At 44.4% G+C, this 16,512-nt stretch overlaps 1 protein-coding gene across 5 annotated transcripts in view; it reads right to left on the reverse strand.

Annotated features, from left to right (window-relative positions):
* The window catches only part of ZFAT (zinc finger and AT-hook domain containing), a 141,058-nt gene that overhangs the window by 82,845 nt on the left and 41,701 nt on the right, over window positions 1-16,512 (reverse strand). Inside the window, exons 1-2 of one of the 5 annotated variants that reach the window (XM_075085875.1) lie at window positions 13,305-13,396; window positions 13,078-13,180 (exon numbers count right to left, since the gene is read on the reverse strand). The exons of 1 other annotated variant lie outside the window; for it this stretch is intronic. In XM_075085875.1, coding sequence (XP_074941976.1) covers window positions 13,078-13,096 — 19 coding nt within the window. In that variant the 5' untranslated portion in view covers window positions 13,097-13,180; window positions 13,305-13,396. Of the gene's footprint in view, window positions 1-3,662; window positions 4,217-12,376; window positions 12,551-12,833; window positions 12,914-13,077; window positions 13,181-13,304; window positions 13,397-16,512 lie in introns of those variants that run through there. 3 more of the 5 variants (XM_075085878.1, XM_075085879.1, XM_075085880.1) reach the window with 3 other exon arrangements.

Below are 16,512 nucleotides of genomic sequence, written 5' to 3' on the forward strand. Positions count from 1 at the left end.
CTATCTTTAAGGTGTTCTGAATGTTAAGAACAGCAGAGCTGGCTCTTACAGTTATTTGCACCTGAAACTGTAACAAAAGCATCCTCATCTTCAGAAATAATACAACTGCCTCAAAAATAAAAGGCAGAGTATGCCTTCATCTATTTTAAAATACCTCTGAAAAACAACTCCAATACTGTTCCTGCTGGCTGAAATACTCTATAGCACACACACGAGCAGCTATGCAAAATGTGTAATATGCTCAACCTGTTCTTAGGAGCTCGGTAGGGTTCCTTCTGAGGCATTCTGCTGTCTTGAGCACACACGTGTCTATTTTGATTGCAGTATGTTTATAATGAAGTGTTCCTTTGCATCAGTTCCTTTGAACTAGTTCTGCTCTAGTTAGTATTATTGTTTGATTTAAAAAAAAAATTAATGAAGTCTGTTATTGACCCAGCAGATGACAACTGTTCTCTCTAAATGTAAACACACATTTAAGATTCAAACTACAAAACCTCTGAGCATTTACCCAAAGGTTTAACTAACACGGAACATTGAAACATCAGGATTTAGCTGACACTTCTGGTTTGAGCTTCTATTTGCCGCTGTTTCTGCTTCCTGACCTGCTAGTTGGTTTCCCTAAAAGTTCAGGCTCACTGTTTTCTGTCGCCTGTCTTCTCCTTCAACAGCTGTAATTGTTGCTCACACACCATTTATCTCTCACTGCTCCCCGTGAGGACTTGGAGGGGCAGAAGAGCAAGAAGAATCCCCAAAAGTGCCTGATTACACAAACCCTTGTTCAAAGTCTTTCCAAAAACTACTCAGGATTCACACAAAGCGATAAAACCATGGGAAACCATCAAACAGAAGTAAAGCTGGAACAAAACCAGAAGTGAACAGACCAGGTGACAGGGAACTGTGTGAGTGTCAGCGAAGGTGCAGAAAGCATCAAGAGAATATGCAGGCGATGCATGTGCTTTGCTCAGAGGTGAAAGCAAAACTGCGTAAAGAAAATGACTGAAAATGGAGATCACAAAGCAGAGAATAAACTGTGCGATCATGGGCCTCAACAACTAGTTTAGGAGTAAGTAAACGATAATTGATTAACCAGTTGCTAATTAGGTGGTGTAGCAATAGAGCAATGAATTATAGTCAATTAAGTGTAAAAATCAAATAAGCAATAAGTTAATTAACTATGCAGGGAATCAATGATTAATTAGTGAATAATTAATTATTTAGGAAATCAACAGAGCAATTAATTAGACAGCAATTAAATATGCAGAGAAAGAAAGGAGCAGTAATCAAGTATGCAGGTAAACAAACAACAGGAATTTCAGCCAAAACCAATTTGGAACCTTCCATTTGCTAAACACGCTCTGTGTTAATTCGTTACCTTCAGTTTGCCCATATAAACTGTTCTAAGCGTACATCTAAATAAATAATACCATTTATTTCTTCTAAAATGGAGAAGTGGCAAATTAAGCTATAACGTAAGCGAAGCTATTTCAACTTTTTCTTTTTAATTCTTCCAAAGATCTTCGGGTATTTCTTAATTGGCCAATTATTTTTCTTTATACAAAACATGTCTACAGCAGGGGGAGATTAACAAATGGGTTACTAAAAACAAAGAGAAAATTGCAGACTAGGAAGTAGGCTCCCTTATTCCCAATCCCTTTCAAAAAGCATAAAACAGTACCTGTCCTGTTTCACTTTAACGTTGGAGTGGGGAAGACAGAAAGGGGGAGAAAGAAGTACTTATATTAGAAAAATCACTGAAATCAACAGTATTTAAGGGAATCAGGTAATATATTACTGTCATATATATTTTCAATTATTGTATGACAAAACCTAGTCCAGAGTTCATTTTAACTAATCATAGAACGGTTTGGGTTGAAGGGACCTTTGAAGGTCATCTAGCCCAACCTCCCTGCAGTGAGCAGGGACACCTTCAACTAGATCAAGTTGCTCAGAGCCCCGTCCAACCTGGCCTTGAAGGTTTCCAGGGATGGGGCATCCACCACCTCTCTGGGCAACCTGGGACAGTGCCCCACCACCCTCATAGTAAAAAATTTCTTCCTTATATCGAGTCTAAATCTACCCTCCTTTACTATAAAACCATTACCCCTTGTCCTGTCACAACAGGCCTTATTACAAAGTTTGTCCCCATATTTCTTATAAGCTCTTCTTAAGTACCGAAAAGCCACAATAAGGTCTCCCCGCAGCCTTCTCTTCTCCAGGTTGAACAACCCCAACTCTCTCAGCCTGGCCTCGTAGGAGAGGTGCTCCAGCCCTTGGATCATTTTTGTGCCCTCCTCTGGACCCGCTCCAACAGGTCCATGCCCTTCCTGTGCTGGGGGCTCCAGAGCTGGACGCAGCCCTGCAGGTGGGCTCTCACCAGAGCGGAGCAGAGGGGCAGAATCCCCTCCCTCGCCCTGCTGGCCGCGCTGCTTTTGGTGCAGCCCAGGGTAAGGTTGGCCTTCTGGGCTGTAAGCGCACATTGTTGGCTCATGTCCAGCTTTTCATCTACCAGTACCCCCAAGAGTTTCTCCACAGGGCTGCTCTCAATCCCTTCAGCCCCCAGCCTGTTTTGATACTGGGAGTTGCCTCAGCCCAGGTGCAGGACCTTGCACCTGGCCTTGTTGAAACTCATGAGGTTCTTCCAGGCCTACCTTTCCAACTCTCTGGATGACATCTTGTCCTTCTGGCGTGTCAACTGCACCGCTCAGCTTTGTGTCATCTGCAAACTTGCTGAGGGTAGACATGATTCCGTTGCCTAAGTCACTGATTAAAATGTTAAACAGCACTGATTGCGGTACGGACTCCTGAGGGGCACCACTCGTCACCAGGAATCAATCAAAAACTTTAATTTTACATAAAAGGTAGGCTAGGGGTTGGGTATTGTTTTGTTTTATTTTTTAAATAACTGTTATCACAAGAAACACAAAGCAAGGAGACAAATCTGAATTTATATGCCATAAATCATTCTAATGCACCCAAAACTTTTCACCACTCTTTTCAATGCAGGCAATAGTTAAAAATTTCCATGACAGTCTTTGAAGTCCTGCAGTTGTTAATAGGAACCAGACCTCTGTAGTTAAAAACAAAAATAAAAATTCACTGGATATCTACTGGCCTGTGGGATAACGGAGTTGATAGTACACATACTTATGCACCTGGCCAACCTTCCTACAATACATAGCAATAAAATTCAGAATATTAATAACTACTTTTTTCCTTCTAAACCTACAACACACCTGAAATAAACCTTGCTGCCTCATCACCATCAAATCCTTAACAAGAACTTTCTGCAATTAAAAATCTTACATGTCATTCTTAGACTACTACTTTTGTTGGGGTTTTTCTTTTTTTTATTATTTGTGATTGTATTACAGACAATTAGTAATGCTAATGGTGGAAGTGAAAAAAAGAATAAAGTATATTAAATGTAAAAGATTTCCTGCCATCTTCAGCATATGCAATATCATCTTTATTCTCAGTTTAGTAACTCCGTTATCTCTTCAGTTATACTAGTGTTTGTTTCCAATTCTTCCCCCCTTATTATGCATTTTTAACCCTTCCCTTGCTGTTTCCTGCATATCTTACATCATGCTCTGTACCAGACTCTCTCTTCTCTCTCCCTGTTCCTTACTACGCACTTCCAAGCTTTCAACATAACTACTCACATTAACTTGCACTTCTGTTTCCAACCTCCCTTCTCCTTGCAGGTACAAGAACTTTGCCGCTCTCTGTTGAGACCTTGTAGGAATCCAACAGTGCTTGTTCTTCGCTTAAAATCTTAAAGGTAAACATATCTTCCAGGTTGCACAAGATCTAGACACGTCAGAAGTAAAGCTACTGCAGTCTTCATTGGGCGTATTATACCGCACGGCTACTGACGCTGTCTTACCGAATCCTGCCAGAGACTCAGATTAGTAAGAAGCTTATCTTTATTTCCAGGGTTTACACCCAGTTACACGACAGAGAAAACCACCATGTCTCTTTCCAGCAGTACTTCTTCCTGTAAAGACACAATTTAAGCCACTGATTTGCCACTGTCTACTCCAGCACAACAGCTAGAGGATCTCCAGGTACTTAGCCACAGATGTGGTTCCTCGCACGCTTGATCCTAAACTCCCTTTGCTTCTATCCTGTCTACAAGCATATCAAGGTTTGCAAAGAAAGGCCTTATGGTAGTATCAGTTTCTTTACATAACTTGCTAGAATTATTAGAAACACAAACACATGCCTTTGGCTCAGAATCTCGTCCTTGGGACTATTCTCCTTCTGCCAGTTCCACAATACCGGCTCCTTCTCCAGAGCCCGGCTGCATTTCCAATTTGTTGCGAGTCACTTAACTCCCTGCTCCAGTTCCCTGGGCAGCTCGCCAAGAGCTAATGGGGAACGGTGCAGCTCCATTGCTTCACCTGACGTGCAGGTCCACAGGACTGCTCACTCTTCACTAAGGTTTTCCAACTCTGGAGTAAGTCATGCCATAGCACACAGCCTTTGTTGCCAATTCAAGTATTAGGTTAAAAGGTTGTTTTGGTTTTTTTACATACTCTATATGAAAGCCCTTAAAAGCAACTGTATGAAAGTCCATCTTCTGTTGTGCATCAAGATGTACAGCCAGGAAACAGAACACCGTGAGACAAGAATGAGATTAAAAACATCAACAAATGAAACAACAAATAAGATTTAGTCTTATCATTTATAAAGGTATGTGGAAGGTGAGTCTGCTTCATTAAGGCTATCTGATCAAGGATATTTTCAATGCAAAGGAGGTGAATAAATTAATTGGATAAATGATGAACAATAACACACAGAGACACAAACCTGGTAAACAAGAGATAACAGACAATGCCAAGGTCCAAAAGTCTACATTACCAATAGATGGGACACCAAGAAACTACAGGCGCAGCTTTGAGAGGACCACCTGGTCTGTGTAACTGGTAAGAAAAGGGAAACAAGAGCAACAGGAAGATTTGAAATACTTCTGGAGCCATCTGTGGGGTTATGTGTATTTGGTTTCCATGACAAGGTTTTGCTAATGGAGGGGAGGCTGCAGGGGTGGCTTGTCTGAGAAGGCACCAGGAGCTGCCCCTGTGCCAGACAGAGCCAGTTCCAGCTGGCTCCAAGACGGACCCACCACTGCCCAAAGCTGAGTCCATCAGAGATGTTGGTAGTGTCTCCGTGACAATGTATTTAAGAAAGGATAAAAAACATCGTGCAGCAGATGGGAGAAAGGCGTGAGAATATGTGAGAGAAATAGCCCTGCAGACACCAGGTGGTGACAGAGCAGTGGCACAGGCTGCCCAGAGAGGCTGTGGAGTCTCCTTCCCCGGAGACATTCAAAGCCCACCTGGATGCGTTCCTGTGCCCCCTGCTCTGGGTGTGCCTGCTCAAGCAGGGGGGTTGGACAGGATGATCTCCAGAGGTCCCTTCCAACTCTAACCCGTTCTGGGATTCTGTGACACCAAGGTCAGCGAAGGAGGAGCAGGAGGAGGTGCTCCAGGTGCAAGAGCAGAGATTCCCCTGCAGCCCGTGGTGAAGACCACGGTGAGGCAGGCTGGCCCCCTGCAGCCCATGGAGGTACATGGTGCAGCAGATATCCACCTGCAGCACATGGAGGACCCCAAGCCCGAGCAGATGGATGTGCCTGAAGGAGGCTGCAACACACAGAGAGGAGCCCATGCAGAAGCAAGCTCCTGATAAGAGCTGCAACCCGTGGAGAGAGGAACCCACGCTGGAACAGGTTTGCTGGCAGGACTTGTGACCCCATGGGGGACCCACACCAGGTCAGTCTATTCCTGAAGGACTGCACCCCATGGAAGGGACCCACATTGGAGCAGTTTGTCAAGGACTGTCTCCTGTGGGAGGGACCCCACGCTGGAGCAGGGGAAGAGTATGAGGAGGAAGGAGCAGCCAAGACAAAGTGGTCCCAGCTGACCACAGTCCCCCTTCACCATCCCCACCTCCAGCCACCGGAATGGGACCACCGCGTGTCCCAGGCGCAGCTCCCGGGGAACGGGGGTGAGTGAAGAGAGTAAGGGGCTCAGCAGCTGGAGTGGGACCGCGGGTCACAGACTCTGTGCCTGGTGCCAGCTGCTACGCAGGGGGACCAAGTGTCTGCATCTTCCCCAAACCTGGTGCGTGGGTGTGGTGTCCTATCAGATGGACAGAGGGGCCGTGCGGTACCTGGGGGACCCATGAATGTGCCTCCACTTGTGAACCTAGAGTGCTGCAGTGTGCCTTCACCAGTGACTCTCTATCTCTACCTCTCTTTAGGAGGGCTTGGCTGTCTCTACTCATATTTTATGAGAGTCCTGTATGAAGGTGCTGCTGAAGGCAGGACCTCCCATGCTGGTGTCTCGTGTGTGTGGTGTGTACAGAGCGTCTCAGGGATTCATGCTCAGCTTTGCTGCTGGCTGAAACTGCAAGAGGAAAGGCAGCAGCCATGTCCATCAGCCCACCACACAGACTCCCCCCAGGATACCCCCCAGAATGCTGTTTCTGATCTTTCTCCAACAAGTTTTACTTCCTTAAGGTATGCTACTTTCAAATCTCCAAGCTCGCACCTATAAAAACAGATATGCTCAAAGACAAAGGAAAAACAAATCCTACAGTCCCACCTAAATATGTCTCAGCACTGGACTACATTCAGAGATAACTGCCTAAAATCCAGCACTAATTTCAAAATATTCCTAAGATAATTAGTTATTCTTATACAAACTCCCTAACACTTTAACAATGCCTAGAACTAGCTAACACAAATGGTAGAATTCAATCAGAAACAAATTGTTTGTACCAGCAGAGCATAGCACTGCATTGCTGTTCAATAAGCTTATTTAAAAAAAAATATATATGTATTTATGTTGCTTCAGTACCCGAGTTCCTCACTGTCTTGCCACTGCTCTCCGCCTGCACTATGTTATCTGGAAATCTGCAATTACTAGATCACTGCTCGATTAACTACAAGCTGTCTTTATTCAGTGGAGTTAAATTTTCCATTATAATGCCAAACAATGTAATAATACGCTAACATGAGAATTACTGAGAAAATACACGGGTTTCTGTTCAAGTCTCAAGGGCAATAAAAAGTGGGCACACTTCTTCCAATAAAACTAAAGAACTCTTCATACACAGGTGCTGAGTGTGTGAGATATTGAAGTGTCTAAGAACAATAAAACAAGACTTCTCTTTGGAAGCTTTTTTAGGTAGAAGTATTGAAACAATGCGATAACAGTTAATATGAGAGCAACATGTAAAAAGCCAGCAATTGGTGTTTCATACAAGCAGTATTATTTCTCAGCAAAAATGGTTTGAACTGAACATGAAAGAACTGGCACACACAGTAGAATGAATTATGATATCCTACACTAATGTCAAAAGCATTAAAAATATTTTTCTTAGACATCAGATCTTATTCCTCTGGGCATGTTACAGACTTTTTCATTTTCAATGCTACTTCAAATATAGGAAATATTCAAAAACATGTTATAAAGTATCTCTGATTTTTATTGCTTCACTGGAGGGACACTTTGTTTTTGTTGGGATTTTTACTTAAAATGTACTTTAATCTGTTTAAAAAAGAAAACATTTTTAAAGATACTGTGAAATGTACAATTATGCATTTTTAATACCTTCAAGTAATCAGTACTATTTAATCATTTCAGTAAAGTGTAAATAACTGCCAGCTGCATTTTTCTATTTTACAAAAAAGGATCTTTAAGTGTGTGTAAGTTCTCATTACACACACTTTAACCTCAGGAGGCTATATTTAGGCATAGGTTTATTCCCTAGGCCTCTTCCTTGACTTTATAACATTTGAGTTATTTTAGTAAAGACACTGGTACAAACTGATTTTATTTCGCTTTATTCGGCAGAATAAAAAAATTTAAATAAATCAGTATTTGTTTCTTGCTATTTTTTGTATTTTGATTAATTTATAAATTAATATGCAGGATTATGGCATATCTCCAAATCAAACACATTATCCTCATTAAGTGTTAAAAAGAAAAAAGTGTGTAAAACCTGCCGCTATTTGCTACCACTGAGGCAGCTGCATCACAAGCATCCCATGTTCAGAACTAACAAACCAACTGTACTAAACGCAGCAGGCCAGAGACTCTAGAAAGCTATTTTAGTGCCTCCTTCATCTGAATTTGAGATCAGGACGATTTAATTATCGTTAGTTAAATGTCACAACCATTTTTTTATTTAACAGTAATAAAGTAAGTTATGTCAATGTTGATATAAGATGTACTCCTGCAAAAACTAAAAGACGATACTAAAATCAATACCACTTAATATGGTTTTATGGAAAACCTAATCATATACATTCAACATTTTTTCTAACAAAGCCACAAGTTTAGTTTACAAGGTAAACTACATCTATAGATGCTCTTGGACACCTCAGAAAGGTTCACAGTATATAAGATTAAATTACACTGAAGTTTGTGAATGTTTCTGATTAAGAAATAAACTGCATTTAAAAATCTATACAATACAAATATACTAGGACAGGGAAAACAAAAGCAGGGGGAAAAAAAACACTAGCTGAGGTGCTTGGGACATGAATGCATGCCGGTGCTGTTGTGAGCAGAATTAAGCTAATAGTTTCGTGTATACCTAAGGGAACATTACAGGTTGAGAAAAAATACAGAGGAGCAACAGGCTCCTTCCAACCCAAAAATTAAGAGATTATGAAAATGTTTTTATATTAAGGACTGAAGGATAGGTGACAAGTGCAAAAGGTCACAAAGAGCAAGGTGATTCATCTTGCAGTATAAAATAATGAAGACTATTTTCAAATGAAGGATGACACCCAAGTTAGCAAAATTCTAACAGGAAACAACAAAGAAGAGTTGAAACAAATTGTTGGGTTTGTTTTCCGTTTCTTTGAGTTGCTTTTAAAAAGATAAATCTACATATTACTACAATAATGCAAGAAGCCTAATAAGGTGTCAAAACCAGAACGCCTAGCTGTAGACAAGGATTATTAACAGACATGCATTCGAACAATTTTCTGAGAAATATGGTTGTAATGACAGTGGGACAGTGCCACCTCAAAATATTGAGGACAAAGTAGGATGCATTGTTTGTGGAGCAATGCCATCTGTTAGAAGCAGCTTAGGGTCAAATCTGATTAACAGGCTTTTTTAGCAAGTAACAGAATCCCTGAGGAGTGAGGAGTGAAATGCTCACATTGTACAGAAAAGCACAGTGTTAGGACCACGTTAGCAATAGTCTGACCACAGGTAAGAATGACTGTGACACACTGAAGGGCACAAAAGAGGTTACAAAGACAAACAACAACTGTAGGCTTCAATTACCCGTATGCAAATTGGGAAATGTCAGGTCAGGACAGGATGATGCCAAGATTAAATGTTTAGACACCATTAGTGACTGCTTCACCCAGCAAGCAGTCAGGGAAACCACATGAGGAGAAACAGTTCTTGACATTATCAGAAGTAAAACACAGGACCACAATCAAAATTACACATTCTGTGATTAAAGCAGCACTCAAAAATCCTTTAAAAGAGTGATAAGAGCCACACGTTTGTGTTTAACTTCAACAATGTGAACTATATAAAGACAAAAAGCATCCTTAACAAAAAAAAAACCAAACAAACACAAAAAGGACTAAAAAGGTTTCAAGAGGAGTTAAATCCATGAAAGCAGCATGGAGGCTGTGTAAAAGCATCATATTTGACGCTAATGATCAAGGAAGATTCTAGAAAGGGGAAGAAAAAAACCTAGCACAGCTAAATAGCAATGAAAGGAAGCTTTAGTAGAAGAAACCATCTGTATAAAAGTTAAAGTTTTGTCAAACAAGGAACACAAAAAAGACTGGAAATTGTGACAAATGTAAAAACACACCAAGGTGGGTCACTGAGGATAATTTTATCAACTTGAAAAATAAAAAGCAGAACATAGCATTTTTTTAAAAACACCTCAACAGTAACAGGCGTGAGAGCCTGTAGTAAAAAGTAATCTGTGTATGGAGAGGCCCATCAAAGAAGGTGAGCCTGTAGCAAAAGAAGCTTTTCAATTTGCTGCCGCTCTGTAAGGGTTTGGAGAGGTTTTCTGTGAGAGATCTCTCAATTCTGGCAAACACTTTAAAAACAGCCTGAAAACAAAGCTAAACTGCACTACTCAAAACCAAAACCTTACAAATATAATAGAGAGTCCTATAAAAAAAAAAAAAGGTCCTATAACACATAGATCTATAAAAACCAGAAAAGATTACTGCTGCGAAAGTCCATACTGGGCTTCCATCTTTGGATATTGTTCCTCTACTTGAAAAACTAAAAAACTAAAGTAATATTAATAATTAAAAAACAATCCTTAAAAGATACAACGATAAGGACAATCAACAACATGGCACAGGTCCATACAAGAAGCAGTTAAATACATCTGAATTTTTCTGCCTGGGAAGGATGGAGCTGGGGGGTGGAGTAAAGGCAAAGTGTAAGATGAAGAACTATGAAATCGTGCGTGTCATGGAGGAGTTGACCCGCAATGATCCCTCTGAAACCACTGCCCGCTCTTTTCAGTTGATCTCTCCCCACACTGGAAGAAGCTGAGAACATGGAAGGAGGCAGTTCTTCATATAACTGTAAGATGGGAACACATCCACTTGGAGTTAAAATTCTTGGAAGGGAAGTCCATCAAGAACTCGTGAGTGGGAAGACACTATCTGGGGCTCAGCAAGCCCGTAAGAAGGCCTAAGGACGTATTCTGGACAAATACTACTGTGTGCTTGCCCTGGTCTTGCACTTCTCTATTTAGACACCCACCATGAGTCACTGTTAGAGACACAATGTGTCAGGATGCCACAAAATTAAGGTCCAGATAATATATGCTTTCTTACGTTCCTTCTAAGTCACAACAGCAGCACACAATACAGACTTTAACACAGCTCAGTTACTGCAGCATTCAAATATTACAGCATTTCACCAATATCACACAGTACCTCTAAAAATCTCCATTATATTTGACATAAAGACATCACTATCTCCAATACAGAGGTAGCAAAACAGACTAATAACAGGCTACATCAATGGGTTGGATCAATTTTAGGTCGTTAACCTGAGTTACGGGAAGACTAAGTACCCAGATTACATTGACTTGCTCCAGATTGTCTAAGATATTACCAGAAACCAGAGCCTGCCTCACGCCCCAACAGAAGGGCACAAGGCTCTTCTCCCTCTTCTTCCTCTGAAGCACGTTCTCACACTCTCACTATAACTAAACATACTGTATTTAACTTGGCTGTTGAAAGAAACTTGAATTTAGAGCTACTGAAATTTAGCTAATGAAAGCAAATAAAAGCATATGGATTTTTTTTCTTTTACACACGTCAGCTTTACGAACATTCCTGGAAAAAGTTGAAGTTCTTCAAAAGAAGACACTGCCTACACACGCTTATCTCAGCTAGAACATACAAAATTCAGAACTGGATGAAAAATGATGTTCTAGTAACTGCAAAATTGATGTATCTACAGCAGTTTAGAATAATCAGGTTATTAAACATATAAAAAACCGTATCTTTCCATCATAAAAAAAAGCAGCGCCTTAATATATACACTTAGAGTAAGACTTTGGGTTTTTTTCATGTTGTAAGACCGCCCTCATGTGGCTAAATGCAACACTGTTGAAGTGACCACTAAAACACACCGTCAGACAGCGTGGTAAAGCCTAAGCCACACCACCAGTTACGGAAAACACCGGGCACCTCTCAAATAAGCACGAACTATGTGATCAGCCATCGGCATCAGGGTGCCCCGGCTGCAATGCTCTGAACCTGACTTCTGGAAGCACACTTAGCCGAAATGTATCTGGCAGATACAGCCAGATGCAACATCGGACATACTGGACACTCGTGGCAGTTCTGGGTTCAATTACCCTCAGAACATTTTTTTATTAAGACAAATATGCTTGAATAAATACGGATTTATTAGCGGCAGTAGTAGTAACAGTAATAAGAGAATTAATTTCTTATCTAAAGTTGGATCGGAAAATATGAGGGAGTCCTGGAATGCTTTTACAATAGTACTTAAATAACACAGCACCTGTTATTCTGCTAGATAGATACAAGCTTCCTCCTGATAGCGCTGTCCTCTTTAGCATAAAATTCTGTTTAAGCTGTAAACTTGTTGTCTGTAAACACGCCATAGGACAGCCAGAAATAATTTAGGATTTTAAGAATTAAAATGTCATCTCTGGGAACGACAACCAAAAGCCAAATCTGAGTGTGAAGGATAATTAACTAGCTCTAAATTATTGCAACATCGCTTCACAAACTCGTACTGCGAAGAACACGCGGGGACTGTGACATGCCGAAACCACACGCGCAATATTACCGTGGCTGCCACGTCTGTCTAACTTTACTTACGCGTGTAATCCCCGTGAAAGCCAGGCCAACATAAGGCACGTAAGGACTGAGATGACAGCGCAGTGGAAGCATCTAACTTTAACTTATCTCCCTCCTGCAGCTCAACTCAGGCTCTTAAGCTAAAACTATTTACACAAGCTGTCAAGGGAAAGCACGAGCGTTTTAAATCCAGATGTGCACTGCATTAACACGAACAGCAGGCAGCCCGGCAGCTGCTCCCTCCCGGGCGCTCCCCGACCCGCTCCCGAGAAGTCCGGGCTCCCCGGGGCCGCCCCAGCCCCTGGCGCCCCCCAGGCACCCCTCGGCGGGACACGGCGCCCTCCCCGGCGGGGAACGCGCGCAGCGGAGGCCACGCCGCCTCCCCTCAGGCACGGGGCGACTCCGGCCCTCCTCAGCCCCGCCGGGGGCGGCCTAAGCCCCGGCAGACGTCCGGCGCGCCTGGCGGGCATGCCCTCACCGCCTCCCGCGCCCGCCAGCGACGACGCCGTGATGGCGAGGCCGGGGTCGCGGCGGCCGGCCCGCCTGCCGGGGACTACTTCCCTTGCGGATGGAGCGGGAAGCAAGGCACCTGCCGGAACTACTTTTCCCCCACCAGCCCGGGCGCGCCGCACCCGCCGTAAGCGGATCCGTGCGCGCTCCCCCGCCCTCCCGGCCCGCCGCCCTCGGCCGGTCCCGCGCCGGTCCCGCGCCGCCCCGCTCACCTGCAGCCGCAGCCTCCATGACCGCGGCGGGACGGGACGGGGCGGCACGGGGCGGGTCGGTGGGGCGGGGGGTGGCGGCAGGGAGCCAAGCGGCGCGGCCTGGCTGGAAAAGGGGAGGGGGAGGAAAGGGAAAAACAAAAAAAAAATCACTCCTGCGGCGGCGGGCCGGGCTCAGGTGGCCGCGCCGGGGCCCCGCGCGCCTCCCCCTTTGGCGAGGAAAATATTACTTTAACGGGCGGGGGCGGCGGGGCGAGACAGGCCGGGCGGCGCGTTATGGCGAATCTGCCGCGTCCGACACGGCGGCTTCTTCCTCAGCGGCGTCGCACAGAGAGCGCGAGGGCAGCGAGGGGGCGGGGCGCACGCACCGCCCAGCGGCTGAGCCGCGGCCGTTGGGCGGCGCCTGCGCAGTTGCGGTGTTCGCGTCCTTCCCCTCACGGCGCCGCGGGACCGCCTGGGGCCGGGTGTTCGGGGCTGGGAGCCCGTGGGTCGGGGCTTCGGTGCATGGAGGCGGGCGAGAGCCGTCCAGTCACCGGCCTGGCCGCCGCTGGCCCCAGGCTCGTCCCGCTGGGGTGAGCTCTCCGTGCCCCGGCCGGGAGCAGTCCTTTCCCGCGCCGGGACCCTGAGGAGGGTGGGTCTGCGACCGTTCGCACTGACACAGCCCTGCCCTGCTAAAGTCGTTTTCATTTATCACCGATGATAGAAAACGTCGTGATGAACCTGGTACATCTGCATATTTACTACAAGATAATTGGACAAGCTCAGAGGAAAATACAATTCCCACCATATTTATAAGCCCATAAGCAAACATTGATGACTTGTTCAGAGAATATTTAGCCTCGTGCCTAAGACCATGAATTTTATAAGTTTGTTTTTGAAAAGTCTTATATTTGCCTTGGAAAGCAGTATACCAACTTGCATCAGTAGCTTGGTGAATCACATAATCTTTTGATCCAGCTCCCAAGTTATGAATTTGGTACTATTCACTTTTTTTTTTTCAATAGAAGCCTGAAGACAGGTACTTCAGCAACATGGCATAACTAGTGCCACTGGAATACTCATAAACACCCACTTCTGCCTCAAGTTTTTGTGTTTTACTTCTACATTAACAATCACTGAATACCAGTTTTATCGCATTCACTCTTAAATCATCATAAATGCTGCATGTATTCAATATTAATGACTTTAGTGTTTAATTCCATAATGTCTGTTGCTGTAGTTAATTTCAGTACAAATGACTGTAGGAATCTCATTATCCTTCCTAAACATTAACAGCATTTTTTTTTTTGACACACTGCAGATGTACTCAATTAAGTGTAAAGAGTAAAAACTGTGAAAACAAGAATTCATTTCAGTATTAATTACAGTAATAAACCTAAATAATTTCCTGTTGTAAGAGAAATAATGCATACATATTCATGAAGAAATAGCCTATGAAAATATTTTTTAAACATCCATGCTTATATCTCACTGTGACGAGTAAAAGCCAGCCACAGGCAGAAGGCCACAAAGCCTGTATCTTTCTTAGTCCAACAAAACAGTTTTTAATCTAGAAAATAACTATGCGATGATTCACATGATCAAGTCCTGAGCCCCAGACCCGGTGCACCACAGCTCTCAGACAGAGCCGCCCCTGCCCTCGCTGAGGCGTCTGACCACTTCTGCCCTGCTCACTGTGATGTTACCAGTGCCTCACCAGTTACCAGTTACCCTACCAGCCCCAAGGGCAACGTGGTGATCCTCCTGCCCTGGTGGAAGCAGCCTCTCGCCTCCACCCCGTCTCAGAAAGCGGTGGGGGCTCACGTCTGCAATTTTCCGCTTTTATTTTCTAGCCTTCTCTGCCAGATGCTGAAATAATGAGGAGCTTTAGCCTAACAGCCGGCCTCACAGATTTTCCCCATACTTTATTCTTGGAAGAGTCTTTTAGCCTGGACAGAAACATCCATCACATATAGGAGCTCACTTGAGCAAACGCCCTTGCATCAGATATAAAAGACGACAGAGAACAAAGTGCATCCCTGTGGCCAGGAGGAAGGTGGGTCCCTGTCACTCAGCTCACCGGGACCTACGGGAAGCTGCAGTCAAGGACCCAGCGGGGTGGGAGCGTGGAGCTTTCTGACAGAAACACGAGGGTCATTACAAATGGAAGCGTGAGCGTTGGGAGCAGAAGGAGCCAAAGAAGGGCACTGGTACCGCAGCACCTCTGTGCCAGCCCCTCAGCATGCTCAGGTCAGGAAAGCAGAGGGCTGGCAGCGCCCAGAAAAGACACAAAGCAGTAAATGCGCAATAAAGATGGAAGGACGTGCATGCTCAGACATTTGCCCCCTGTGAAAGGAAGGGATTGTGCTCTTTTTAGGACATGAGTAATATTCATCCTTACCTTGGCATTGAAAGAACATTCTCTGGTCCTTGAGTCACCAAGCCTCACTACAGCAAGTAGGGTGGACTCTTCTGCCAAAAAAACATACTCATCCTGAATCTTTCACACAGAACCCCTGGTTGAGCATCAGTACGACACGTGGTGCGTTAGTTTTTACATACAGTTGTTTCACACAGTTCTGCTTTGCACAATCGCAAGCCTGTGTAAAAGGCCACGCTAATGAAGGCTTGTTTTTACCAAAGATGAAAAAATCAGAGCTGGAATCTCTGAGCTTTGGTGTCTGGCCTAGTCAAAATGCTCTGGGAGCTCTGTCTGTTGGAGGTCAGAAGAGAGGGAGAAAAGCTGTCACTGCTGGAGTGCCTGGCCAGGTCACAGAGGCAGAATAAAGCCAACTCTTTACAACTCTGGATCACTGTTTCCACAGCTTAAACAAAAATACCCTCAAGTTCTGCCAGAAATTCCACCACGTGCCGTCATAGTAAAACCCACATAACTCATCCCCGGCATGAGTTCAGATGAGTTCATACAGAGCGGCTGATCTGGCTGACGGGGTAACTAGCATCCGGGGTAAGTGCCCTCTCAAAGTGGACAACAGAAGATGCCAGGACACAACAGAGTTTCAGTGGTGTCTTCTGCAAACAGAGGAGTGACAGTATTTGTGGATATTGAGTCAGGCTGCTAAAGGCAATACGGCCTCTACACACTCCTTCCTTCCCTCGCCTCAGGAGGGAATCTGATCCTCTCCCCCACCTGGCTTGTGTCTGGCCGCTCGCAGGTAAGCTCCTGCACACACACGTGTTCATCAAACACAGCTACCAGCCCCCTCTCTGCATTCCACTGAGCAGTTCCTTGCTCTAGCCTCCATGTCTAGCCAGTATCAGCTGACTTCCCCTTAACCAACTCTCCTATAATAATAATGAAAAACCCTACAGAGTGCTGGAGAACACAAAGGTCACATACAGAGCAAGTATTGCGTAGGGCTTCAGCCTGCTTCTGGAGCTGGAATCCACGATGAGAGCGCAGATGCCCTTATTGTGGGCACAGCAGGTACCGGCTCC

The sequence above is a fragment of the Phalacrocorax aristotelis genome, chromosome 2 (assembly GCF_949628215.1).
Source record: "Phalacrocorax aristotelis chromosome 2, bGulAri2.1, whole genome shotgun sequence".
NCBI classification, from domain to species: Eukaryota; Metazoa; Chordata; class Aves; order Suliformes; family Phalacrocoracidae; genus Phalacrocorax; species Phalacrocorax aristotelis.